The 27594-nt window shown below is 45.7% G+C and overlaps 1 protein-coding gene across 2 annotated transcripts in view; it reads left to right on the forward strand.

Moving 5' to 3' along the window:
• The window catches only part of LOC142558612 (agrin-like), a 521743-nt gene that overhangs the window by 440392 nt on the left and 53757 nt on the right, over positions 1–27594 (forward strand). The window contains exons 15-18 of one of the 2 annotated variants that reach the window (XM_075670788.1): positions 2669–2686; positions 4551–4662; positions 5106–5497; positions 27042–27071. In XM_075670788.1, the coding sequence (XP_075526903.1) occupies positions 2669–2686; positions 4551–4662; positions 5106–5497; positions 27042–27071 (552 nt within the window). The remainder of the gene's footprint in view (positions 1–2668; positions 2687–4550; positions 4663–5105; positions 5498–27041; positions 27072–27594) is intronic. The other variant, XM_075670789.1, reaches the window with a different exon arrangement.

A 27594-nucleotide genomic window follows, 5' to 3' on the forward strand; every position in this document is an offset into this window, starting at 1 on the left:
CAAACGCACCCCAACTCATTCTTATTCTTCTGATTATTGCAGTCTCATGATCCGGATCCGCAGTCACTACCTGTCCTAAATAGATGTATTCCCTTACCACTTCCAGTGCCTCACTACCTATCGTAAACTGCTGTTCTCTTCCGAGACTGTTAAACAATACTTTAGTTTTCTGCAGAATAATTTTTAGACCCACCCTTCGGCTTTGCCTCTCCAAGTCAGTGAGCATGCATTGAAGTTGGTCCCCTGAGTTACTAAGCAAGGCAATATCATCAGCGAATCGCAAGTTACTAAGGTATTCTCCATTAACTCTTATCCCAAATTCTCCCTAATACAGGTCTCTGAATACCTCCTGTAAACACGCTGTGAATAGCATTGGAGATATCTCCAATGTCTTCACCAACAATAGCGGAATTAGTGGCGATTCTCCAATCCACTTATCTTATCAAAACATATGAGACACATACAAAGTGGGTTTTTGCACGGATTCTTTATCGGCTTTAGCATGTCTTGAACATATTGATGACAGCTAATCACACGCACGCATAACATACGCTGTACTGAGCAGTTCAACTCAGGCTAATGAAAGGTAACATGACGTGATATTACAGTGGGTCCCGGGCCATGCTGGTATAGCACGCAACGAACTAGTGGACTCATTGTCAATATCGGCCCATAAAGATGTAGAAATTAAACAAATCCCTTTATTTGCAATGGACACAAAACAGGTATTGAGAGTACTAAAGAAGGACTTGTGTATGCAACATGGTTTCTCGAAAATACTAATGAATCATTTCATGATGAAGTGGACCCTCAACTCAAAACCAGCTGGATGTAAAACTTTATAAAAGTAACGAGACACTAATTCATCGAGTTCGCCTTCGGTCAGCATACACCAAACATTTCCTATATGGCATCAAACGTTCTCCTTTCCCGCCTTGCTCCTGTGGCCACGATGATGAGGATGTTCGCCATCTACTCCTCGAATGCCCCTTATACGAGATTCAAAGAAGGCGGCTAGAAGAAGAGCTGCACTCCATCAAACCTCACCGCCTTTTCCCACTCACAAAATTGGTGGGCCCACGGCCATCGAAAATTGCAAAGCGAAAAGCATTGAACACACTTGAACATTGTTATGAAGAAACAGGCATCCTTAACAAGTACTAGGTGTTGCACTGAATTATCACACGATGTTACTATAACATTCTTCTATTATTTGTAATAATTAGTGCTTGTATACTACGTGTACAAGCACTAATTATTTTTGCATTCTGTGCATGAATTATTTTACTACTGTGTAATTCCTCATCTGTTTATATGCTCATTAAAGTCTCCATCGCTGCGGTTTACGTGTGTTTGTGATTGTTTACGAATCATTGTGATGCAACTTTCATTTCACTTTTATATTGTTATGTTCATGGGCGTAAAGGACTGAGCTGTGGATTTCTCATCGTATGAAGCAATTTCTTTTCATTTTCCTAGACACTTTTCATATTGTTTTTTCCCATATGAGAAAAGGAGTAGCCTTCACCATTATAAGGTGACTACGTCTCTTTCTTTTCATTTCATTTCACTAAAAAGACGCACGTGGGCGGCCTTTAGAGACGTGTGCCCCACTCCTCTCTCTGGCCTTGGGGCAAAAGAGAGGAGCCGCGCTCGTTCTGAAAATGCCCTCAGGCCAATTTAAATTAATAAATCAATAAACATGATTGTATTGAAAGAAAAGACTCTTGGATTTCACATTTGGGGCATGTAAAATAATTTTTTATATGTTTTGAAAAAATTCTATAACCAAGTTACGAAATAAAATATTGGTATTTATGGAAAACCATTGCAGGATGAGACAATGGTGGAGCTACAAGTATGAGCTTGCTGTTTGGCTCGTGTGCGACAGCAGCCGAAGGTCGCGAAGTGCTGCCCGTATACGTAGCATCACCACTGGAAAGATTGTCGCCAGCCGCCGCAGGTGCAGAAGGGTGGAAATCTGGGCCAGTTGGTAGATACTTGAAGGAAAAAACCAGTAAAAAAACACAAAGGACAAGTTCACACCACAACGACTGTACTATCAACTGTGCTTTATTAGAATCGGTGTAGTCCCAGCAAGGCCAGCAGAGCATGCGCAACTGCACCAATGCTAATCACAGAGCACGAAAAGCCAAGAATCGCTACTATCGTGACCGACCTAGAAATGGAAATTCTTTTTCAAGTAAGTGCACCGAGGTTGTACTAAGGCAGTCGTCACCTAATAAACTGATGTAGTACGCTCCCAGGATTTCTAGCTCTTCTTTGCCCTTGCCCCTTCCAAGAATCGTCACATTGCTGAACAAAGGGTGACAACCACATTCATTGCAATGGCGAGGCAAGTTTGTGCCGTTATCTGACCCCAGGGAGGAGTGGTGCTCACGCAGGCGGTCATTAATACATACATTAATACATTAATACGGAGGTGGCCAGGCTGTTTCTACTGCTTCAAAAGGCGCCACACATTGCAGCGCGAATAAGTATTTCCATGGGTTTCACCAATATTTTATTGCCACAAGGTTCAACTGCTGACATGAAGCGTGCCAGTTATACGTGTCTTCACAATGGTCTGGTGCTTTGAACGCTTACGTTGTCCGTGACCAGAGGAGACAATATTGACCGAAACGCACAATTTTCTTTCATGCTGCAGGGGATCTGTACTCCTCGTGTAAGTACATTCTTTACTCACCGAACTATTTTCATTATAATTAAGCCTGAGGTTATATGTCTAACGGCAGCCTCGTTTAGTGAAAACTAATTTGCTCCGCTCGTAAGACAAACAAGAAAAATAAAAGACAAAGTTTTTCTTTAGATAAGGAGCATTCCTGATCAGTGATGGCGTCCGCAGATAGCCGGCGGCTACAAGCCAAGCACTAGGTACACGAAACACGCTGTTTTATTCAGTCGTCACTTTCTGCTTTTCACTAGAGACAGCCCGATGTAATTGATACTTGACTCAATAATTTTGGTACTGCAATTTATGCTATAAGAAAATTGAATTTTGTTCCCCAACAAATATCACGGCCATTCCTCTGAGTCTTTTCACGAAGCAACATCGAGCCGCACTTAAAAATGTGCGGTGACATATTAAGTTTAGTGAAGTATCAGTTTGGAGCTTATATTTTTATGAGGGCTCTCAAAATAATATATATATATATATATATATATATATATATTGCACAACTACTCTGGTGTCTTATTGGCCTTCGTAATTTTACTTACTCCTGCCCATAGTTCAGTTGCTTTGTCTTTTATTTATGCTGTCATGTTGTATTTGGCGAAGACATTCGTGTTATTTCTCTGGGTCTGCGGTCGCGACAAGACATGTATTTCCATTCGTTAGGCTCTGGCGCTCTCTCTTCTTAAAAGCAAGCTTTACCGCGAGGCAAGCTGCAGTTTTCCTATTCAAGTAGATGTAAAACGCAGACAACTGATTGGAATACAATTCATTTCATTTAGAAGAAAGATCCGAATTATACCAAATGTAGCAAGCCAAATTTTATTACAAGGCATTTTAGTTCTCGCGAAAATGGCCAACAACAGATAACTTAAATAACCGAAGCAATGAGTTTGCAAACTCTTAACTGTGCACCAAGAACTGATATACCTGTTCCGTAAACTGCAACTCTTAGAGAGTCTGGAGTAGACAAATATGCTATATGTGTGTACCGCTTACAAGAAAGTGCTACAATATTTTTGACGGGTTTGTACAAGCCGTACTTGCTTGTCAGTGGTGTAATAAAAGTTACAATACTTTTGTCCATTTCACATGTATCAATGGGGGCACATCAAAGCGTTCTCATATCGTTTGCGAGACGAACATGAAAAACTGTAGTCTTGAGGATTTAGTTTTCTGAAATTCTGCCATGTTCAACAGTACAAAAAAATAGCGCTCTTCCTCGGCCATAGCTACATATTACATGAGTGAAAAAAAAGACACCTTAAAAGACCTACTGCTTGCATTTGGTAGACTTTTGCTTTTAAGTAATCAAATTCGGTGCAGTTGTTGCCGAGCAAACGGTCATTCGGCGAGCTTTCTTTTAAATCCTGACAGATGTCAGCCTTTCTTGCATTACATGAAGCTGCGGAACAATCATACTTTTGGTTTTCTAGGAAACGTTAGCTCACTGGATTCCCTGCTGACAGGTTCTTTCCCTTCTTTTCACCTCTTTAAGTACACCGCAGCACACTCCGCTCCTCTTTTCCTTCTCGCCGTTACCTCATTTTGAGCATTTTGGCTTCCTGCACTCAGCCCTTTGCTTGCCACAATTTAGGGGAGGGCCTTTAGAAGAAGGGGAGCACTTGCGGTAAGGGCCTTGTCAAAGACTTCCGTCAAAAGGTTCGTTACAGGCTGCCCTTGTTCTGCCTCTGTTAATCCCTTTAAATCTCCATCTTCCTGTCAAACACTGTCTCAACTAGCGTTCTTCGCAGTACCACATAGACCATGAGGTAAAATTTTACCACTTTTAGAACGAGGCTGATCGTTTCGAGAAGTACGAACTATACAGTGAAAATTCTGGCGCGTGCTGCAGGTCCCCCAATGAAGTGACTCTGAACCAATGGCACGTAGTGCGTGTGACGCGCACTCGCAGGGAGGGCTCCTTACAGCTCGACGATGGACCCACAGTGCACGGAGAATCGAGTGTGAGTATCGCTCTGCTCGAGATCGGGCCCTGCTACATTTCCATCTCGTGAATGAAGCCTTATGAACGAGGTCAAATTGTTAAAATTAGTAGCAGAAGTGCGGCTATAAAGCCCAATTGTTACTCTGCGTGTCGCTTTGATGGGTGTTAATAATTTATATCTGCAGGTATTACAGAGTTTTTCTGTCGTTACTTCTGCTTTGAGGGAAACCCGTACACTCACGGCGGAGTAGTTATATCTGTGTCTACTATTTTGCAATGCATTACAAAAGGACGCTGTGGCACGGTCCCCGCGTCCTCCAGGCCGCCAAGTGAGAGGCTTGCTGAGGCCATTTTTCAGCCGAAAGTCAGCGTAGCGAACACAGTACAGACCAAAGTGGTTTTAGTGTCAAAGCAGCGTGAGGTCTTGAAAGCGCCCATGCAGCCACAGTATTCATCTCTCAGGGCCCGCTGAGCGAACTAAACCTGGAGCAGCCGCTGTTCCTCGGCGGGCTGCCGCCGGAGGCCGCGATGAGCGTCGACGCGGGACCCCGCTCGCCCGGTCTGGACGGGGCGCTGCAGCGTCTGGTGCTCAACGGGGATGCCTGGGCCGACCTGGTGGCACGGGCGGCTGCCTCGGAACGCGTGTCCGAGCACCGTGGGCCACCGTGCATGGGTGGCGGGGCAGCCGGGCCCTGCCTGAACGGGGGCATTTGTCTGCCCCAGCTGGCCGCACACTCGTGCCTGTGCCCGGCGCACTTCGGCGGAGCCCTGTGCGAGCTCGCCTTCGACGAGGCCCAAAGGAGGCCCGTTGCCTTTCGGGGAACGTCCTTCCTGCACTTCAGGCACGGCTCTAGGTAAGCACACTGGGGTGCATTGGGTCAAACGAGCGCATTTTCACCCAATGCCATAGCCGTGGCATGAGCTTCAGGAAAGATTAAGCGGATGTGGAGAGCGTAAGATATACGATTTACAGCCCTCAGCCTTAACCTAGTAATCTTAGATGATGCGACCACGTCTCACCGACCGACATCTAGAAAATCAAAAGTGTTCTTTGAATAAATGAATGACGCAATGAAAAGAGACGACAGAAGTATAAAGAGCGAAGAGCTCATACACACGCTGTCCGCTGTCACACAAAATGATCACAGCTAATACACGCGAAGCTAAGATACAGTAAGTTACAGGCGTGCCTCAGGCACTTTCTTGAAGGCAGCAGGCTAAAAAAATTTCACGCAAGAACTCCTTTAGGAGTTGTCCAAGTATGCGTGAACAATGTTCTGGCAAAAGCCGGATTCATTCTCAATGTTAAGAAACTTGATCCTACAAGCATAAACACTTATCAACCCTTATCGGCCGTTGTGCACCCTATCGTACTAGGTCCGATCCTTACCTTAAAAGGGTATGAATGCGAGCTAGTTTGTATGAATCCATGGGTAAAAACCAGCGCAAAATAAACAAAAACTACGGAGGAACACACGACGAGCGCTAAGTGCCAGTTACTATGGTTTATTGCGGGCATACACAAGACCACCTGTAGAGTATATTTGTGTATGCGTCCAATAAACCCTAGAAGTTGGAAGGCATCGCTCGTGCTGTGTTCCTCCTTTGTCCGTGTTTATTTCACGCTATTTGTCACCCGTGAAAACTTATCGTTTATTATCAACCTTATCGTGCTCCATGCATGCCTTATCTAACCTTGTTGGTCAGTATCAGCCTTATCGCAATCTACCCGGTCCTTATCAACCATTACCTGTCCTTACCAGCCTTACAGCACTTGACCCTATCCTTATCAACCCTTGTCGGTGCTTATTAACCTCATCAGAATTGCTCCAATCATAATCATGCCTTATAGCTCTTTAGCGCCTTATCCATCCCCATAGAACCATCATCATCAACCGTGGTGAAACCCATATAACCGCTCATCACTCCTAATCGATTCATGGACTGATTATCTACCTGTATAACACAACGTGATGCGCACGAGTCTTTGGAGCTCAGTGACATTTCGGTCTGCGAAGGAATGCCCCAACGGATGGTGTATCCCTCGATCTTTAGAACGCATAGGTAATGTGAATGTTTGGCATTGAATTTTCGCAAAATCTGCATTTTCTTGATCTCGGCGACGCTTCAAGTCGGCTGTACAAATGGCCCCTGAGATAGCTTTTATTCTACCATCACCAAATTTGTGAACGCGGCCTTTATACAAACTGTGCTCTTCTAACATTTGTTTATTGCCGCCGGGACAGAACATTCCCATGATTCATATATATTCACTATCTGTAAGCGCGCAGGTGTCTCGCCGAGTCGCTAAGACACTCGGCTTCTGAGCGCAGAGTTAAGTTCGAGGCTAACCCCTGCGAACGCTTTCGAATTTGGTCTCTTTTTTATGCATTAATTTGTTATGGTGATTCGTCTTACGTGATGGGCGGACGGAGGCAATTTCTCGTTGGGTAGGCACAGGAATGCTTACGCTTTTGAATGTCTCACAAAACCTTGGCATGCCAAGCAGGTCACGAATGTAAACAAGCTGTCAGCGACGAGTAACTCCAACTACGCTGAATGCAGGCAGTTACTGGCACCGCGCACCGCCTCATGGGAGGCGCCCCGTGACCAGCATGTTTCGTGCTGGGAATAATTTAAAACTTCCTGCGCGCGGTTTCCTCAAGGAGATTTTGAAGGAGTAAAATCATGCCATGTCACCCTTGTGCTTCCGAAGGTAGAAATCGGAGTAGAAAGAACGAATGTTCCTATATTGCTCTCATACAAGAAAATAAATATAGTCAAGGATGGAACTTTCAGGGCGTACCACGTTTTCAAACTGTCATATGCGGTCATGTCTTTTTACAGTGAAAATGACATTCGGGTGTGTGTTTATTTTTGCTTGTATCCCTGTATTTATGTTTCTTTTTATATAATTGTGCATTATGGCACCTGCCATTGTTCTACTTTCCGCCTTCATTTCTTCAACAGAGCAATGGGCTAAGTAGCCCAGACTTAGGTTCTCATTTAAAATGTGACTACTGGGGAGGGTGGTAGCGTGAATAAAAAAAACAACAACTCGACAACGAGGCAAGGTTGACTGCTGCTCCGAGCTGAGTTTTATTGAGGCGAAACAGGGAAATAGGTTGTCTAAAACGAAAACAAACGACTAGGCCTTATTGAAGGCCACGTGAAGCTGTTAGAGATGGAGCCGCTTATTCCACGATCGAAGCATCGAAAATTGGAAGAAATCGAAGCTCGTGCGGCAGACTTCTTCCCCATCGACGCTGCTATTTAAACAACGTTCTCCTTTGGTCCGCGGTAGGATTTTCAACGGGCTCGCCACCCGACAGTACTGATGCGCACCCTTGGCCTCAAGGACTGCTGTTCTGGCTCATGTCTGCATCCACAGCCTCCATGTGGTAGAGAAGCTTCATCGGTCGTCGTAAGACTGCTCCGCATGGTGAACGAGCTTTGCAAGAACGGGCATTTCCAGCAATCGCTGCGAACAGTTCATCAACTTGTCCTAACTTGCGCTGTTCCCTGGGTGTGCTTCTTTATTAGTACAAGTTCTTCCATCTTGATGGGCAAACACTTGGTTTTCTTGATTATGAGAGCCGAATGAGGTTCCTACAAGTATTCACGGCGCCACCTTGTCCAGAAGCCTTCTGAGAACCCGCTGATGACCTACATCGAAGTGCTATCGCTAATTATGTTACGTCTTCAGACTAACGCCCGTGTTCAGAAATGCATCTTAAGTTGAAGCCCATGCTTAACTTGGTTTATATGACGTCTGGCATGAATGAGCCCATGACGCTCATTGCGTTTCCTGCGGCGCGTTCACGACAGGTGTCATTAAAATGAAATCGAGCATGGGATTCAAGTTAAGATGCGTTTCTGAATACTGGGGTAAATGTTAGTTGTTCGATGGCAGCATAGTGACTTTTCTTCCCGATCAGGAACCTTCCTGGTGTAAGCGGTCTAGGCTAGGAATGGTTACTGTAGACGTAGGTCATTGGTTGCGAATTAATCATTCATTCCACATGCATAAGTGTTGTTGATAACTCTTCAAAGCTTAGTCAGTTCCACTTGAGTAGTTTCTTCAACATCGCGTTGAAGAAAGCGCTCCAACGGAACTCATTACAGAACGATTTAGCCTTTCCTAGAATCGTTTCCACCAGGTAGCTTCTTCAGGAATTATCTTCCATTGGATATTCTGGTTCGAAATAACGCTTCAATTCCTTCGCTCTTCATTGCTGTCCAATGTCTTTTGATGTCCTGTGTAACATATCCTGTGTAACGTTATCATTGAATCAGTCCACATCCCAGTTTCCGTGTATTCAAGACCCAGTCCACATTTCACGGAAGGTACCAGTCTGGCTGCTGAACCTACTTCGAAGAGCTCTAGACGAAGTAGAGTAGTTTTCTGAATTGACGCCACATTTAACATGGGCATGAATAATTCAAGAAGTGGTGTACCTCTCTCTTTTTGTGTTTAAAAGTGAATACAAAAAACATGAGAATGGCCTTTAACAATGAGTTAAACTTTGACATACCTGCACAAAACTGGGAATATAACAAAAATATAAAGAGCATGAAACTAAGCGTTATGAATGCTGAGTATTATGTGGACAGTTGCGTTTTGATGATGACGAGCAGGGCCATTGAAATGTCAATGTTCTCTGGAAATCCTGCTCGGATGTGAAACATAGTAAACGTGAGAGTGGGTGACAGGTGAAGTTCTCGTGAAGGAGTTTGAGAATAAACAGGAGTTCACGGCCATTACTTCTGCAGCAAAGTAAAGGCATTGACAATTATCCAAGAGTACAAGGTCTTGTTTTGGGGTTAGGAAAGCGTGAATGATATTGGCACGTAGACTTGTTAATATTTTAGGGGCAAGCGCTTTTCAGCGTCTAACAAATGTTATCGCTCAGTGCGGGACGCGTCTGCTGGTATCTGAAGTTTCTAGAATGTTATCGATGGTTCCAACCGCTGTCTGTTGTCACCAAACCTTGTGCAATATGATTGCAGGTACGCGCAACGCGAATGGTGCAGAACTTTCTGGAAGACACGCGGCACCTGCGATTACTCTGGAACGTTCGATGGCGCGTGTACAGAAGCCCACACGCTTGACCAGCAGATCAGATTTTTGACAATCGCTGACTGTGTTCGCTGCTATCATTGCACTTTGAGTGTAGCCTGTTTATTTAGGGCACAGGTTCGGCCAATAAAACACTAGCTTCGCCATTCACAGTTTTGCTCCTTCCTTCACCGTCACTACCACGTGACAATATATATGTACAAGCGTTTTCTGTACTCCATCTATAATATAATGGTGGCATCTAGAAATTCTATTCCAGACGACCGACACGTACTCATGTCGAGGAAAACAGATTGTTGTGTATAAATCGGGGAACAGTGTAGGAGACTTGAAGTGCCACGATAGAATGCAAACAGCGCCGCTTAGTTTGATTAGAAAAGAGAAACGTTGTGTCAAAAAGTACACTGAGATTATTGATATCAAAGGCCGCAAGGGTACAGAAACTACAGAATCGGGAAAAGAAATGCTTGCTGTTCTGCTTGTGAAAGTTATGATTATGATCTTAGGAGCATTCAAGGTGAGGTTATTTTGCACCATTTAGAAAAAGAATGAAGGTCCGACTGCAGGGTAAGAAGCAGGGTCCAACTGCAGGGAGTGAAACGTCACATTGTGAAGTTCCTTAAAGGTCGATCTTGATGTCATCGGAATACAGTACGAAATTTTTCCCAGTAAAGGAAAGAACTTTGTTGTAATTTTTTTTTAATGCAGCTGTACTAATACTGACCTTTAAGAGACACCACTCGCTCTCATTAAATATGAATTCTTTTGGCTATTCACGTTAACTGAACGTGATCTATCGAGAAGACAACTGCGTAAAAGATCATCAACTGACGAATCAAGACCAAAATGCTTAAGCTTGGCCAGAAGCAATGCGTGGCTGACTACATCAAAAGCTTTGCGTGAGTCACAGCAAACGGTTGTCAACTTGCCCCCCATTGAAATACCGGCACGGAGATCTGTGTCGTGAAACTTGCGAGATTTCTGATAGTGCAGTGGCGGGTGAGAGGTACATGCTTCTACGGTACGAATGAGTTATGCACAGTATAAGACAATATGTTCTGAAGAGCAAGCTCAAAAACCTTTGACGTATCACAGAGAAGAGAAATTTGGCGACAACTCAGGACATTGGTTTCAAAGCCAAACTTCAATAATATTGATCAATATTGATCAAGTTCCCAGAGAGCCTCAAGATAGCGGATTTCTTCTCTCGACTCACTAGGCACAGAAATTCTAGATTTTCGGTGAGGCAATGTTTATGTTTTAGGGCAATATAGAGTTCAGACGAGAACCAGTTGAATGTATTTGCGCATACTGCTCAAAACAAGCTCCATAAACTGATCTACTTGGTGATCAATATTGGTTTTGTCTAATAATAACAACAGTAATAATAAGAATAATAATGATAATAATAACAATAAAAGTGAACCAGCGAAGCTGAAACGTGCGGCCCCGTTGTTTATCATAATGCATGTAACACAGCGCAGTAGGGACGAGAGACAAGTCGAGACAGGACAGGCGCTAACTTGCAACAAACATGTTATTGCGGATCTAGGCATACATATACGCCCATCGGAATCCACAGAGAAGCTATACTGCCACATGCAGACTGATAGCTAACTGACGCAACGCTCCTGCCCGTGTAATCTCGGTAGCTTCTACGATTTTTCTTGTTAACCTATTGTGATGGCTTGAATGCTCAGCGTGTGAGCTACAGTACATTGGACAAACGAAAACACCCCTTACATTGCGTTTTAACAATCATAGATCGCATGCCGTGACCTTCCCTAACCTTTCGTTATCCGAACATGTCGTTTTCGTGCGCCACTTCTTTTGCAAGCTAACCGCCGCCATACATGAATGTGGTTTCAAATCGCACTACGAAAGGGAGGTTCGTGACTCATTTCTAGTCCATAAGTCTAGTGCCGTGGCTGCTGGGATTAACGAGAACCCTGGTACGTTGACCTTTCTGTACGCGAAATAGAGAATCGCATTCTCGTTGTTCTTAGATTAAACAGCTTGTTCTTCATCGCATCATTAACGCCACGTCGTCAGAATAGCTGTTCGCACAACCTACACGCGTGACTTTCACCCCAAACAATTTTCTGGTTGCTGACGTCTCATTTTATTGTATCTAACCTAGGACGAGTGATGTTCGTCAATGATTGTTGTCACATCGTTATGAGAACTTCTGTTGTCACCTTTCTCGCTAAGCTATGTTGTAAACCCTGCATTTGTTACATTTGTAGCTCTACGGACCTGCTGTTACAGCCACCGCATCCCGTGGTGCATTTTTACCACGTTTAATATGTCTACTGATGATTGGTGACGGGTGCACTCACTCGCCTTACAGCAAAAATCTGTCTACTGGCACTGTTGATTCTCTCCTTTTTTGCTAACCGTGCGTCATCTCTCTAAACCCTGTTTTTGTTGCATATAGTGTTGCTCTACGAACCTGTTACAACCATAACGTCGAAAATTTTATTTCTTTTCTATTTTTAAACCCCTGTCATCTTTTTTGTGACCTCTGTTCTTGCGGTTGTGATGAAGAACATCGGCAGGCTGAAAAGCGTCGTTGCCATCGCGTGGCGCCTACCCAGTTCGTTCGCTGGCTGCACCCTACCTGCTGGTGCTGACTTTGTAGCTGATGCTCTACGAGCCGAATAAACCCCCCTTATTATTGGTGGAGCTGCTGGGTACAACCGGAATTCTGGAACTTCGTAATCGGACACTGCAGCCCGTCTTCATTATGCCGGAAGAAGGACTACCACAACTACAACCCGCAGCCCCGTTGACTACCCTGGCCTGCCCCAGCCCACTGCGTCAAGGTGACCCACCCATCTTGAGCGGTACCGAAGACCATGAAGTAGAAGACTGGCTCGCTGACTACGACCAGGTGAGCATCCACAGCCACTGGAACGACACCAAAAAATTGAATTACGTGCCATATTGTTTGAACGGTGTCGCCAGCGTGTGGCACCGCAACCACGAAAGTTATCTGACAATGTGGACGGCCTTCAAGACTAACGTGACAGAGGTATTTGGGCTCCGCGCGGTTCGCAAGCTTCGCGCCGAGCAATGTTTACGTGGTTGTGCGCAACAGTGGTGGGAGATATTTACCAGCTATATAGAAGATGTTGTCGACCTCTCTAACCGCGTTGACGTCACAATGGCTGATGCCGAGAAGATCCGCCATATCTTAAAAGGCATTGAAGACGACGCCTTCCAGATGCTGTTGGCGAAAAATGCGTCGGCAGTATCTGAACTCTGCCAACTCGGCAGTCTGCCAACTGAACTCGGCAGTCTCTGTCAAAGCGTCGACGAACTACACAAACAATGCGTAGCCACCCGCCAATCTACACCTCAGTCCACTTCAAAGTCGAACTTTGCTGTTGCCCCAGATAACACTTCGTTGCTGCTGCAGATCAAGGAGTTCGTCCGTGAAGAGGTGGCTCGTCAGCTTTCCTTGATTCCACTTACACACGGCCAGTCGAGTACTCCGTTGGCGCCCGCTCTCCAATCTGTCAAGGAGCAGGTAGCCGGCCACATTTCGCCTTCTCTGCAGCAGGCTCCGACGGCCGCTCCCCTGACGTGCGTCACAGACCTACCCTTCGCCCACCTTTGCGCCCACCCGTATCCCCTACAGTCCGGCCACTGGTGCACTATGCACGACCTTAAGACGATTGGCGCACGGAAGACAATCGTCCGATTTGTTTTTATCATGGCCGTGCTGGACACGTGGCACGTAACTGTCGCCTGCTTACACCGAACGTCCCCAACAACGTGCGTCCATATGCGCCACGTTTCCAACAACGCCGCAACTATTCGGACACCTTTGAATCTCCTCCTGCCGTTGAGACCACATTCTCCGCCGCTGGCCCTTCACTTTGTCCTCGCCGCCGCTCCCTTTCCCTCATGCACCGGCCGCTGGGCCTTCTGCGCCAGGAAAACTAAATATCGCAGGCGAGGAGGAGAGAACTGCCGTGTCAGCGATATGTATAAGGCCTCACACTTCCCCGAAGGACGTTATTGAAGTTGCAATAGAAGGAACATTGACAGCACTTGTCGACACCGGCGCTGCACTTTCAGCGATAGATGCCCGTAATTGCCGCAAGATAGAAAAAGTGACAACGCCGCTTTCGGGACTGTCCCTTAGGACCGCCAACGCGCAGCACGTCGAGCCATCCGGCGCCTGCACCGCTCCTGTCTTCATTCAGGAGGTCCTTTATATCATAGAATACGTCGTGTGGCCATTATGTTCACACGACGTCATACTAGGTTGGGACTTTCTCTCTAACCATTATGGTATCATTGACTGCGCCCGCACCGAAATCGATCTGTTTCAGTTTTCGACCGATATTATCACTGACCACAAGGACGGTTGTCGCAAAATCGCTGTTTCAGAAGACACCGTTATACCTGCCTGGTCTTCCGCTCTTGTCAGTATCACTTCTGACTATGTAGATGACGGCATAGTACATTTCACTCCGTCTGAACTCTTAGTTCACCGCCATTCACTACCACTGCAGTTAGCCGTCCTCGAGTTCAAAGCTGGCGCCTCTCTCATGTGCGTCTCAAACCCATCGACTGAACCAATATTTTACGCGGCCGTGAAAGCCTTGGCAGAGCAGAGCCACTGACCTCATCTTCAATATTTCACAGGATGGACGATTCCACTTATCTTGCCACTCTCGAGGCATCGCCTCCTCAGTCACTGCCGCGTTATTTTATGCCAGCTATTGCCACTGACCTTACGACGACGCAGCGCGACAAACTTCTTCACTCGCTACAAGGCTTCTCTTCCTCTTTTTACTGCCAAGAAACTTCACTCGGCCGCACAACGACTGTTTCGCACACTATCGACATTGGGAGCCATGCACCAATTTGACAGAATCCCTACAGAGTATCGGCCACTGAAAGACGCCTTATCAATGACCAGGCGAACGATATGCTCCATCGCGGTGTCATCCAGCCTTCTAGTTGTCCCTGGGCAGCACCAGTCGTCCTAGTTAAAAAAAAAAAAAGGACGGCACCATACGATTTTGCGTCGATAATCGAAGGCTTAACAAGATTAATCGAAAGTATGTATACCCGTTGCCAGGTATTGACGACGCACTTGAATGTTTGCAAGGAGCGGAGTTTTTTTCCTTCTTAGATCTCCGCTCTGGCTACTCGCAGGTGCCCATGGCTGACGCTCACTGTTATAAAAATGCGATTTTAACACCAGACGGCTGGTAAAAATTCACTGTAATGCCGTTCAGTCTGTGCAACGCGCCCGCCATCTTTGAACGCATGATGGACGGCATCCTACGCGGCCTGAAGTGACATACTTGTCTGTGCTACCTCGACGACGTTGTCATTTTTTCCCCCGACTTTCCGACCCATCTTAGGCGTTTACATCAAGTTTTGACCTGTCTCCGGAATGCTCGTCTCCAGCTTAACTTATATAAGTGCCCCTTTTGGAGCTCGAAAACAGACTATATTAGGCCACGTTGTCTCCAAAGAAGGCATTCTTCCTGATCCTGCTAAACTTCGTGCCGTATCCGAATTTCCGAAGCCCATTAAATTTGAAAGCACTACGCAGCTTCATTGACCTAGGGCCCTATAACGTAAAACTATTCCAATGTGTTTTTATTCCAATCTCCTGACGCAAAATTTTCGTAACCACCAACGCTAGCACCGAGCGGTCAACCGCAGGGTTGTCTGAACCGACCAATCAAACGCTCTCCTTGTTCATAGGAGGTCACTTTTGTTTGCTTGAAAAACGAATAACATTGCCTACACTGAGCGGCTTGTGGTATCTAATTGGCTGACAAGAGGCGAGGAGAACGCTCAAGTGGAGAGGGATCCGCTGGGGCAGAGCCTGTGCACTGAAAATCGGTAACCGTATGAAGAGGGTGGTGCCGGCATTGGTCGGCTTTCCCTTACTTAGCCTGTGGTGGCTGGTCGAAAATGGCGGCGTGCTACGGAAGCTTAAGAGTGACGCTAAAACTTACCCGCAGCAAAGAAGAGTTGGCAGAATGAGGGGGTAAACGTGCCGAAAGTGCTCGAAAACGTTCCACGGCAACGCAAGAAGCTTTATTATACGCAAATACACCCATGCTCTCCGGCAGGTGCGAGTAGCCAGCGTCTGAGCGATCGGCGGCAGCCATCTTTTATTCCTTTCGGAACGGGGCAGCCTGAGGTTATTCCGAAGAATATTCAGTTTTGTTCGGCATAATAATGCATCTTTAAAGCGTACACGTCACTTTGACGCGGTGAATTCTTGCGGTTTTGTGGCGTCGCGTGACAGGCAGGTGAAAGCTTTTTACCAATAGCCAAGGGCTAATTGCGAAAAGGGGTTGAATCAGAAGTACCTGTTTTTTTTTTGTCAAATCAAGAATAATCAGTGCGTACGCATGATATCAGATGGGGAGGTATCGCGGTTTTCGTGACGTCACGTGACAGACAGGTGAAGTGGGGGTGGTCGAAAAAAGTTTTAGACCAATCGTGGAGGGCTGATAGCAGAATTGGAATAAGAAAGTTTGTAATAGTTTTACGTTATAGCGCCTCTATGCTCCTATTTTCGACGTTCCGTTCGTAATTTCGCTACAGTGATCGCACCACTAAACCAACTTCTGCAAGAAGACAATAAAGTCTCTGCTTGGTCTGAAGCCATTGATGATGCCTTTACGACTCTTCATCGCCTAGGGCGCTATAACGTAAAACTATTCCAAACTTTTCTATTCCAATTCTGCTATCAGCCCTCCACGATTGGTCAAAACTTTATTCGACCACCCCCCCTTCACCTGTCTGTCATGCGACGTCACGAAAACCGCGATATCTCCCCATCTGATATGATGTGTACACACTGATTATGCATGATTTGACAGAAAAAAGAAAAACGGTTATTTCTGATTCGACCCCTTTTCGCCATTAGGCCTCGGCTATTGGTAAAAAGTTTTCGGGCTGCACCCACTTCACCTGCCTGTCACGCGACGTCACAAAACCACACAATCTCACCGCGTCAAAGTGACGTGTACGCGATAAAGATGCATTAATATGCCGAACAAAACTGAATTTTCTTCGCAATAGCCGCAGGCTCCCCCTTTCCGAAAGGAATAAAATATGGCGGCCGCAATCGCTGAGACGCTGGCTACTCGCACCTGCCGGAGAGCACAAGTGTATTTGCGTATAATAAAACTCCTTTTGTGGCGGTGCAACGTTTTCGAGCACTTTCGGCAAGTTTGCCACCTCATTCTACCAACTCTTCTTTGCTGCGGGTAAGCTTTAGCGTCACTCTTAAAGGGACCCTGAAACGCTTTTGACGATTTTCTACAAACGTATTGAGTCGTTAGAGTAGGTCCTTCTGATCATTAATTGACTCATCTAAGTGCTCCGCGTAAAGCGTGTAATTTATTATAAGGTTTTTAATATGCACATCGCTGCCGATCGCAGCGCACTGCTCGGCGGAATTTTAAGCCGCCCCTACCCATATGACCGAAATCACCCATGCGACGTCAGTGGGGCGAGCTATCCGATTGGCTGACAAGGGCGCGTGATCGATAATTTTTCCAACTTTAATGTAAACAAATGATCTTCGTAATAGTTGGAATGTTAGTTAATTTGTTTTTATGAAACGAAAGTAACATAAAGAGAATGCACAAGAATAATTTTTCAGTACACTTAAGCACTTCCGGCACACAGCAAGTGTCGTCTGCTTGTGTTACAACGTACTCCATTTTGAAGAGAGCTCCGCGGTCAGATTCGGTCTCAGTCTTTTCGCGAGCACTATGATTCGACTTTGTTGCCTTGTGGACTGCAAACGTAGCGACTGGCAGTATGTCAAGCTGCGACATCGTGTCCCTCTGCAAGGCAGCGTACGAGCGAACTGGCTGCTGCACATCGGACTGCCGCTATCCGATCGGCGCCAGGATTTGCGCGTTTGTGGCCGTCACTTTACACCGGAAGATTACTAACGCAATAGCGTTTCCCGAGTCCGGTATTAGGGAAAACGCAAGCGCAAGGGGACAGAGTCTGGCCGCTTGACTTTGCCGTAACGGGATGAGCCATGAGATGAGCAGAAGGGCAAATGCGAATGGTCTGCACGGTGCAGCCACCTGGTGGCACAGAGCTCAACCATACACAGTAGCTGCAACGAAGTGTATTCTTCTTTGCTGCTGGTGTGTATTTTTCGCAGGAGTGTAATCATGAACACGTTGTTTTTATAAATGTTTAAAATGTTTTACACTTGGTTAGAGCAATATTAGCACTTTGTTTGGCTGGTTAAACGCTGCACCAATAAGTGTATGGACCGTGCTGACCGATGAGGCCGCTCACGTACGTCTACGCTAAAGTTCCTTCATCAGCTTGAGTTTATGCCTACAGTCATTTGCCGAAATGACCAGCTTGCCTGTGGTTACCGGAATACAAGACACGTTCGGCGCTACGACAGAATGCTCGCAACGCACGCTGCTTCGATAGCTCTCGCTTGGAGTCGACGGCCAAGCGGCTAGCGGAGCGGTCTCGCGCGGGCGGGGGCGGGCTCCAAAACAACCGGAAGTGGACGATGTGACGTCGCATCGTGACGCTGAACCAGTGAAGGCGGAGCTTAGCCCCACTCGCTCGGCGAACGAGTTGAGGAGGAAAAGCATGGCTAGGGAGGAGGGTAGCTTCTAATCGCTTGTAGCTCCATTAATACGTAACGCTTCACTTAAATTGTGGTGCGAATGTTCTACTTAAGCTGTACCCTACGCGTCTACAAAATTTGTCCGAACCGTTTCAGGGGCCCTTTAAGCTTCCGTAGCATGCCGCCGACCAGCCACCACAAGCTAAGTAAGGGAAAGCCGACCAATCGCAGACGCCGGCACCACCCTCTTCATCGGGTTATCGATTTTCAGTGCACAGGCTCTGCCCCAGCGGATCCCTCTCCACTTGTGCGTTCTCCTCGCCTCTTGTCAGCCAATTAGATACGACAAGCCGCTCAGTGTAGGCAATGTTATTCGTTTTTCAAGCAAACAAAAGTGACCTCCTATGAACGAAGAGAGTGTTTGATTGGTCTGTACAGACAACCCTGTGGGTGACCGCCCGGTGCTTGAGTCGGTGGTTACGCAAATTTGACGTCAGGAGATTGGAATAGAAACATATTGGAATAGTTTTACGTTATAGGGCCCCTACTCACGTCTCCGCCAATCTTGAGCTACTTTGATCCAAGCACACCTACAGAACTTCACACTGACGCCAGTGGTGTCGGCCTAGGTGCCATGCTCGCACAACGCAAGAACACTAACGCCGAATACGTGGTAGCTTATGCCAGTCGTGCCGTCACGAAATCTGAGGCCAATTACTCAGTAACAGAAAACGAATGCCTGGCTATCATATGCGCTCTTCAAAACTTTCGCCCATATATCTACGGTCGACGCTTTTACGTGGTGACGGATCATCACGCTCTTTGCTGCTTATCTAACCTAAATGACCCTTCGGGCCGCTTCGCTCCGTGGGCTCTCCGAATCCAGGCATATGATATCCGTGTCGTCTATCCTTGTGGACGCAAACACTGACGCCGATGCCCTCTTGCGCTTCCGCCAATCTTGAGCTACTTCGATCCAAGCGCACCTACAGAACTTCACACTGACGCCAGTGGTGTCGGCCTTGGTGCCGTGCTCGCACAACGCAATAACACTAATGCCGAATACTTGCTCGCTCATGCCAGTCGTGCCCTCATGAAACCTGAGGCAAATTGCTCAGTAACAGAAAAAGAGTGCCCGGCTATCGTATGCGCTCTTCAAAAATTTCGCCCATATCTCTACGGTCGACGCTTTGACGTGGTGACGGATCATCGCGCTCTTTTCTGGTTGTCTAACCTAAAAGACCCGTCGGGCTGCCTCGCTCGGTGGGCCCTCCGAATCCAAGGATATGACATCCGTGTCCTCTATCGCAGTGGACGCACTCTGACGCCGATGCCCTCTCGCGCTTCCCAGTTACTTCAGACAGCAGTACTTCTACCTACAGACATGACATCTCACCACTCGACATCCTGGACATGGCCTCGGAGCAACGAAAAGACCCATAGATCGTGATGATATTCGACTTTTTATCAAATCCTCCGGCAGCTTCAACACCTCGAACGTTACACTGGCAGGCGCAACATTTTACAATCCGCGACGGACTTTTATACCGCCGCAACTACCACAAGGACGGCCGCAAATGGCTCTTAGGAGTGCCCCACCACATTCGACAAGATTTATGCTCCGCTCTTCACGCTGACCCGCAGTGTGGTCACGGCGGAGTGTCAAAAACCTACACACGGGTTCGCCTACGAGATTACTGACCAGGGATGTACACCTTCGTCCACAAATACGTACTATCCTGCATTGCCTGCCAGCGACGCAAATATGTCTCGCATCTCTCCACCGCAATTCTGCAGCCACTTCCCTGCCCAGCTCAGCCATTTGACCGTGTCGGCATTTATATATGCAGGCCTCATACATATACTGGCGCTGGCAACCGATAGATTGTTGTCACCGTACATGATTTGACACGGTATGCTGAAACCGCCGCTTTGCCTGCCGCCATCAGCAAAAGACCTCGCCTCGTTCATTCTAAACAACTTCGTTCTGCGCCATGGCGCACCTTGTGAACTGTTTAGCGATCGAGGCCACATATTCCTCTCGGACGTCCTGCACTCACTCCTATCTAAATGCCAAATTATTCACCGCACTACTACTGCTTATCATCCACAGAGCGATGGCTTAGCAGAACGATTCAACAGAACTCTTGGTAACATGCTGTCAATGTATGTTGCGTCTGACCACTCCAACTGGGATCTTGTACTTCCATTCGTCACTTACGCATACAACACTGCCTCTCAAGCCACTACCGGATTCTCACCATTTTTTCTGCTTTACTGCCACCATCCTTCTAGCACCATTAATACGGTTCTCCCGTACCGGCCGGACCCAGCTGATTGCTCACCTGTTTCTGCGATCGCTCAGCACGCCGAGAAACGCCGACTACTGGCCCTTTCTTTGACGTCTGCTCTACAGGGACGCCAAAAAGAGCGTCATGACCTCAGTCCCCCCCTTACCCCTTTCCCATTTACTCACTTGTGTGGCTTTGGGTCCCACCTGCTGCTGCTCCTGGTCTTTCGTTCAAGCTCCTCCCGAAGTGTCACAGGCCCTACTGCGTGGTTGTGCTACAAACATCGCCAGTTAATTACGTAGTCGAACCCGTATCGCCATCTTTCGATCTGCATCGTCGGGGGCGAGAACTGTGCACATTGACCGGCTGAAGCACTATTGCGATCCGCTCACCTCTTTCTAGGTCGCCAGGATGGTTAGTCTTCAATTCCGCGGGTGATCGTGACGAAGAAGATCGGCAGGCTGAAAAGCCCCGTTGCCATCGCGTGGCGCGTACCCAGTTCGTTCGCAGGCTGCGCCCTACCTGCTGGTGCTGACTTTGTCGCTGCTGCTCTAAGGGCCAAATAACCCCCCCTTACACGGTATATAATGTTGCTCCGTGAACCTGTTACAAACATCCCGTCGCGCACTTTTTTTCCCGTCTGACATGTACTATCGATTGGTCACGAGTGCGAGCTACTAAGAGCAATAATGTGTCTTGACAGTGGACAAGCGCATAGCGGGGCCCCGTAGCCATGTGCATATGTAATTAGAACGCCTTACCGTTTCATGTATTCCTTGCCAAAGCCGCATCCCGGCCGAAATCTAAGAAATAAAGCATCGTTCTTTTCTTAAATGCATCGTCAACCGACAAGTGCCTGTTCAAGTACCGGCCCCCAACACACACACACACACACACACACACACACACACACACACACACACACACACACACACACACACACACACACACACACACACACACACACACACACACACACACACACACACACACACACACACACACACGCGCGTGCGCGCGCGCGCGAACGGGAGCAAAGGAAACCGAACGGCCCGATTTTTTGTTAGTCTCGAAAATTTTCTCGAGGCCACCCGGTTTGCAATTGGCCAGCGAGAGAGGCCCTTGGCGTTGCAGCTAGGATAGATATACAACATGTACTAAATGGTTTTCACGCATATATAGGAGTTACCTGTTGGCCTATTTACCTTCCAATACAGTAGGGTTAGGTGTTTGTGCACGCCACACCCAGCCATTAAATTATAGCAACGTTGGTAGTAGCGTTCCAATTAGAGCTGTAGCGAGGGGCCTACCTTAGGAAGTCGGCATCTGGAGACCCTTGGAGAATTCTAGAAAATGTGTACCTTCTTGCGGCAAACAAGACAATGCGGCTATCTAAGTGTGCGCACGGGACGTTCCGGTCATCCAATTTCAAAGCTTACCATTTTAGTCGTGAACTGCAGAAGTGTAAAAAACAAAACTGTAAAACCCCACGGCATTATAGGTACGGAGTCTTGGCTCGACGAATCTGTTGGTAGTTCCGAAGTTTTTCCGCTCGGTTTTCACGTCTACCGTTCCGATCGCAATGCGCATGGCGGTGGTGTCTTTCTACTTGTTCAATCGTGCTTGCAATCATCTCCCATGTTAATCCCAACTGATTGTCCCGAGTCAGTTTGCTGCAGTATTCGCTTTAAAACTGGTCAGTTGCTGACAGTTGGCTCCTTTTGCCGTTCTTCCGCTTGCACATCGCCTGAGACCTTCACAACCCTATCCGAGTTTCTTTCTACAGTACATAATGACTATATTAGGGGCGGTGATTTCAATATGCCTGACGTGAGGTGGGTTCACTATAAGCCTGTCCTTGCTAATTCTTCCGCTCGGTCTATAGCATGCCGCGAGGCAATAGTTACCAATGATATTTATCAGTTTGTTACTTAACCTACTAGGTGTGGTCCGAATAGCTCTTCTGTCTCAGATCTGCTTTTTTCAAACCAGCCAGTGCTTGTGTCTGATAACGCCGTAATTCCCGGTATTAGTGACCATGACTGCATTGTGGCGCATGTGCAGATTGTCGCCTTCTCATGTGCACGTGATCACTCAAGGAAGGTATATTTTTTTAGAAAGGCAATTATGTTTCATTATCTAATGACCTTGCCATATTCCTGCAGGAATTCAGTAATTTAGCTCAGTCTGAAGATTGCAGTACCGTATGGGATACATTTTCCTACGCACTAAAGCTCCTGGTTGACACACATGTTCCATGGAAACATTTGGCTAGAAAAAAAAAAGTAATGATAAGCCTTGGGTAACTCGGGAAGTCAAGCAATTGATTAAGAAGAGACATCGTCTTCTCAATGCTTATAGAAAGCAGCGTAACCCTTCTCTATTTGTAATGCTAAAAACCCTTGGAAAAGATATAAAAGTAAAAAACAAGGTTGCTAAGGAAAAAGACTTCTTAGCATGGGGCCCAAAGTCACAAGATAAACCGAAAGAAATGTGGAAGTGTTGAAAAACCATTATCAAAGAATAAGTTGGCATCCCGAGCTTAAAAAACGGTAGTGTACTTCTTACTGATGATTTCGATAAATCTTCTTGCTTAAATCTGTATTTCCAATCTTCTTTCACAACTCCCTGTCATAATGAATTACCGCGTATTCCCGACAATGTGTTCGAAACATATGCCAGAACTGGTGGTGACACATGGTGGTATACTTAAGTTGCTTGGAAATATAAATGCTTCTTCTGGAAGTGGTCCTGATGGTATACCTTTTTATGTGTTAAAGGCTTGTTCTGACACAATCGCCCACTATCTGGTTATTATTTTTGAGAAATCGTTAAGTACTTCTTGTTTACCTAAAAAGTGGAAAGTTGCAAACGTGGTACCAATCCATCAAAGTGGCGCAAAAGATATTGTCTCCAACTACAGACCAATTTGCGTAACGAGTGTGTGTAGTAAAACACTGGAGCCCATCGTATGCAGTGCCATAATAAAACATCTAGAAAACAATAATTTTTGTAGCGAATATCAGCATGGTTTTGGGTCTGGTCGTTCTTGTGCGACACAGCTCCTAGAATTCAGCCACGATTTTTTCATTCATTCGATCTCGTTGTACAGACTGACTATATATCTATAGATGTTAGAAAGGTATTTAATTCTGTTCCCCATGTTTTACTGTTCTTTAAGCTATCATCCCTTGGTATCTCTGCTTCATTGCTTGATTGCATTAAGTGTTATCTACAAGAACGCATGGAACGTGTTGTAATTAATGGCTCACAATCTGATTACATTGCTGTTACATTGGGAGTTCCCCAGGGATCTGTTCTGGGGCCATTGCTGTTTTTGGTCTACATCAATGACATTGCACAGTGAGTCTGTATGCAGATGATTGTGTGATTTATGACTGCATTAGGTCTGCCGCTAACCACGAGTGCTTGCAACGCAATTTGGACTGTATAACACGCTGGTATGTTAGGTGGCAAATGTCTTTGAACACCAGTAAGTGTCAGTACGTGCGCTTTACACGTAAACAAAATTCATATCTATTTCATTATACTTTAGGCAATGTCCAGCTATCGCGACTAACTCAGTATAAATATCTTGGTGTTTATTTCTCATCGAATTTATCTTGGACTAAGTACGTTGAGTATGTTACAGCGAAAGCCTGTAAAATGCTAAATTTTGTTAAACGCAACTTCCGGTTAGCTCCTCCCAAAATTAAAGAACAACTCTATTTTTTCGAACGTAAGACCCATATTAGAGTATGACTGTATGGCCTGGGACCCGCAAGCCAAAACTCTGTCTAATATGCTCGAGCATGTACAAAACCGCGCAGCCCGTTTTGTCTGTAATACCTGTGACTTTACTTCCAGTATTACAGCACCCAAGGACAACTTGGGGCGGGAATTCCTAAGCACACGCAGACAAAACATGAGATTAGAAATGCTTTTTCTGGGGTCATTCTGGGCTCTATTTTTTCGAACGTAAGACCCATATTAGAGTATCACTGTATGGCCTGGGACCCGCAAGCCAAAACTCTGTCTAATATGCTCGAGCATGTACAAAACCGCGCAGCCCGTTTTGTCTGTAATACCTGTGACTTTACTTCCAGTATTACAGCACCCAAGGACAACTTGGGGCGGGAATTCCTAAGCACACGCAGACAAAACATGAGATTAGAAATGCTTTTTATCATTTATTTCGGTATGGCTAAAATAGATAGAGAAACTTACCATTTACCTCCTCATTTCATCACTCACAGACGTGACCACTCTTTAAAAACAAGAGAATTATTTGTAGAACAAACGTCTTCAAGCATTCATTTTTTTCACACACAATATCACAGTGAAATCAGCTACCGCAGGAAATTGCTGATTGTTGCACTGAAGCATCGTTCAGAGCATTTCTGCTGAACTTATAGGGGCGTGAACATTTCTATTGTGTTGTTTTTTGGTTGACCAGTTCTATATTTTGTCGAGCTTATGGACCACTGTGTAATCCCCCCTGCAATAATGCCTTCTGGCGCTGCAGGTACTTGAAATAACTAAATAACTAAATAAATTAAAGACCAAGGCGAGCAATCACTAGACATGACTACCTACTGAAGCTGCATTGAACGAGTAACGCACTGTGTAATTTGGAGACAAAAGGAGGAAAGAGCGGTAGCACGGCGCTAGTCGTCCTTGCATTTTGCACAGTAGTTCATCAGCATGAACCACCTAGTCTTCAACCAGGAACTTCTGAGGTTTATTCTTGCGAATATTCTGTGCATATCATAAACGGAAATACAAACATGTGATAGGTAAATACACATGCAATAATTGTCACTGTATACAAGTAGCGAAGTTGTAGTTCTGTTGCAAAACGGGCTTTTCTGTAAATATCATCGACCACAATGGTACAATGGTGATTATAATTGGAAATGGGTAAACATTACCATGTTCTAGCAACCGTTCTCCCAGTTTCTATCAAAGACAGTCTTCGCACTGTCGACAATGCTTTGCGGCCTGTTTTCTAGGCATCGTTTTTATGGAAACTGTTTGTTCTGCCCTAAGATCACAAAGGCACCACCCGGCTTGTGGGATATAACATGAAGAGCAATTGAGAAGAATATTTTAACCCACTTCACGGCATGCGCTTGGTCTCGTGCCTTTCTTGCGCATTTTGTAAGCTCGCTGTCTTCGTTGACATGTAGGCACAGAGGTGATGCGACCGTGACTGCTAGACTAATGGCATGGGAGACGAGCGCTCAGCAATTTTTACTCCTTTGGTTATCGGCCACAGTTGCCTTACTTGTCGGGTTCTCGCGTCTGAATTTCCTGAAAAGGCAAAGTGCTGCACTGGTCCCCTCCTTTGTTAATGCAAGTCAGCTTCCTCAACTTCTTACAGTCGTAGCAGCATCTGCCCTTTCTTATTGTATGGCTTAAGCAGTTGACGCTCACGCTGAAGGACTTTATAGCACTGAAGGACTGAAAATCTGAAAGGACAAGTCGTCTTTCGACCAATAACAGTACGAAACTATGAAAGTAAACAACACCAAAAGGACTTTTCCGAAAAAAGAAACGAAATGAAAGCTTTGCAGTTGAAACAAAATTCGCACTGGCCCCGCACCACACCAGGAAAAAACTCCTCCAGCCTGTGAATTTTCGCTGAATTTGGTTATGTTAGACTGTAAGGATGGCTAGTGTGTAATATCGTGAATAAGTCCATTCCGTAGGGTTACATTCCAAATTTTCTTCGTCAGTGTTCACAGAGGGAGAGGCTGTGAATTCTATAAGTGAAGTTGATAAATTGAAATTGCAAACTAACTGTTGGTTTTGCTAGTGTGAAAATGTGGAATAATTTACGTGCTCACGTGAAACCCTCACCTACATTATCGTCATACCAACGTTCACTGAGAGCGTATATTAATACCTTGTAAACTGCATCTATTCTTAGAAGTATTTTTTATGTTGTCTATTATTTACATTTTTTATGTTGTGATGTGTTGCCATAGGTTTTATTACTTTAACACTGGTAGAAATTGCGTAATCTGCTTTTCTTGTTTATAACCGCAACTGCCACCTTTTTATTTATATATTATTATGTAACTAATAACAAGAGGTCCCGCTGCAGTTTATAACTATGGGACCTTTTTCTGTATAACTTCTACTGCATATGTGTACCACTAATGAATGAAGCAATATACTTGAAACTTGAAAATTTGTTTGCCAACACGGAAAGTCTAATGCCATACTGCAGGAACCCGTTCGCTCACAATTAGGCTGCAGGGATATGTAATCCAGGATATCCTTTTGGGCCTTAGTGTAAAAAAAAAGAAGTAAAGGCTAGGAGGACTGCTTGCAACATATACCGCGAAGTTTGCGAAGTATCCGCACTTAATGAATTTGCACCCGTGTATATTTTAATAGGGGTTTTATTTTTCCAGGGAGCCTGGCGTCGACGAAGAGCCCTTAGGGTGAGTAAATGGCATTTTATTTACTATTGCGCTAGATGGCCTGCCAAGCTTTCATCCACGAATATTTTCTTCCAATTAGCATTAATTTTCATGTTTCACCGACACCTTCCTGGTAGGCACTATAGGCACGTATTTTTATAACGTAATGATGATGTAATGAGTTTGTCCCACATTGTCTGCTTAAGAAAACCAACTCACCAGAATGCAAAATACAATCTGAATGTCGCAAAATATCATATTATTTATGGGTAACATTTATTGCTCAAAGAGATATTAAAATTTTGAATTGGCGCGGAAAGCCGCGAGAAACGGCACTAAGTCGTGAAACTTTCTATTAGCATCGAAGGTTCTCCCTCTGTTACGATGCGTAGGTTAGCTGTTTCAAGTGGAGCATATTTTTACAGGGCACCTGTTAGCGCGGCTACAAGTCCTCGTACAGCCTTTAAGATGTCTTGAAAATAAAGTACATCATTACCAACGTATAGACTTAAAAATGGGAGGGAAGGGGATCCGCATGCTAGGG

The sequence above is a fragment of the Dermacentor variabilis genome, chromosome 9 (genome assembly GCF_050947875.1).
Source record: "Dermacentor variabilis isolate Ectoservices chromosome 9, ASM5094787v1, whole genome shotgun sequence".
Taxonomy (NCBI): Eukaryota; Metazoa; Arthropoda; class Arachnida; order Ixodida; family Ixodidae; genus Dermacentor; species Dermacentor variabilis.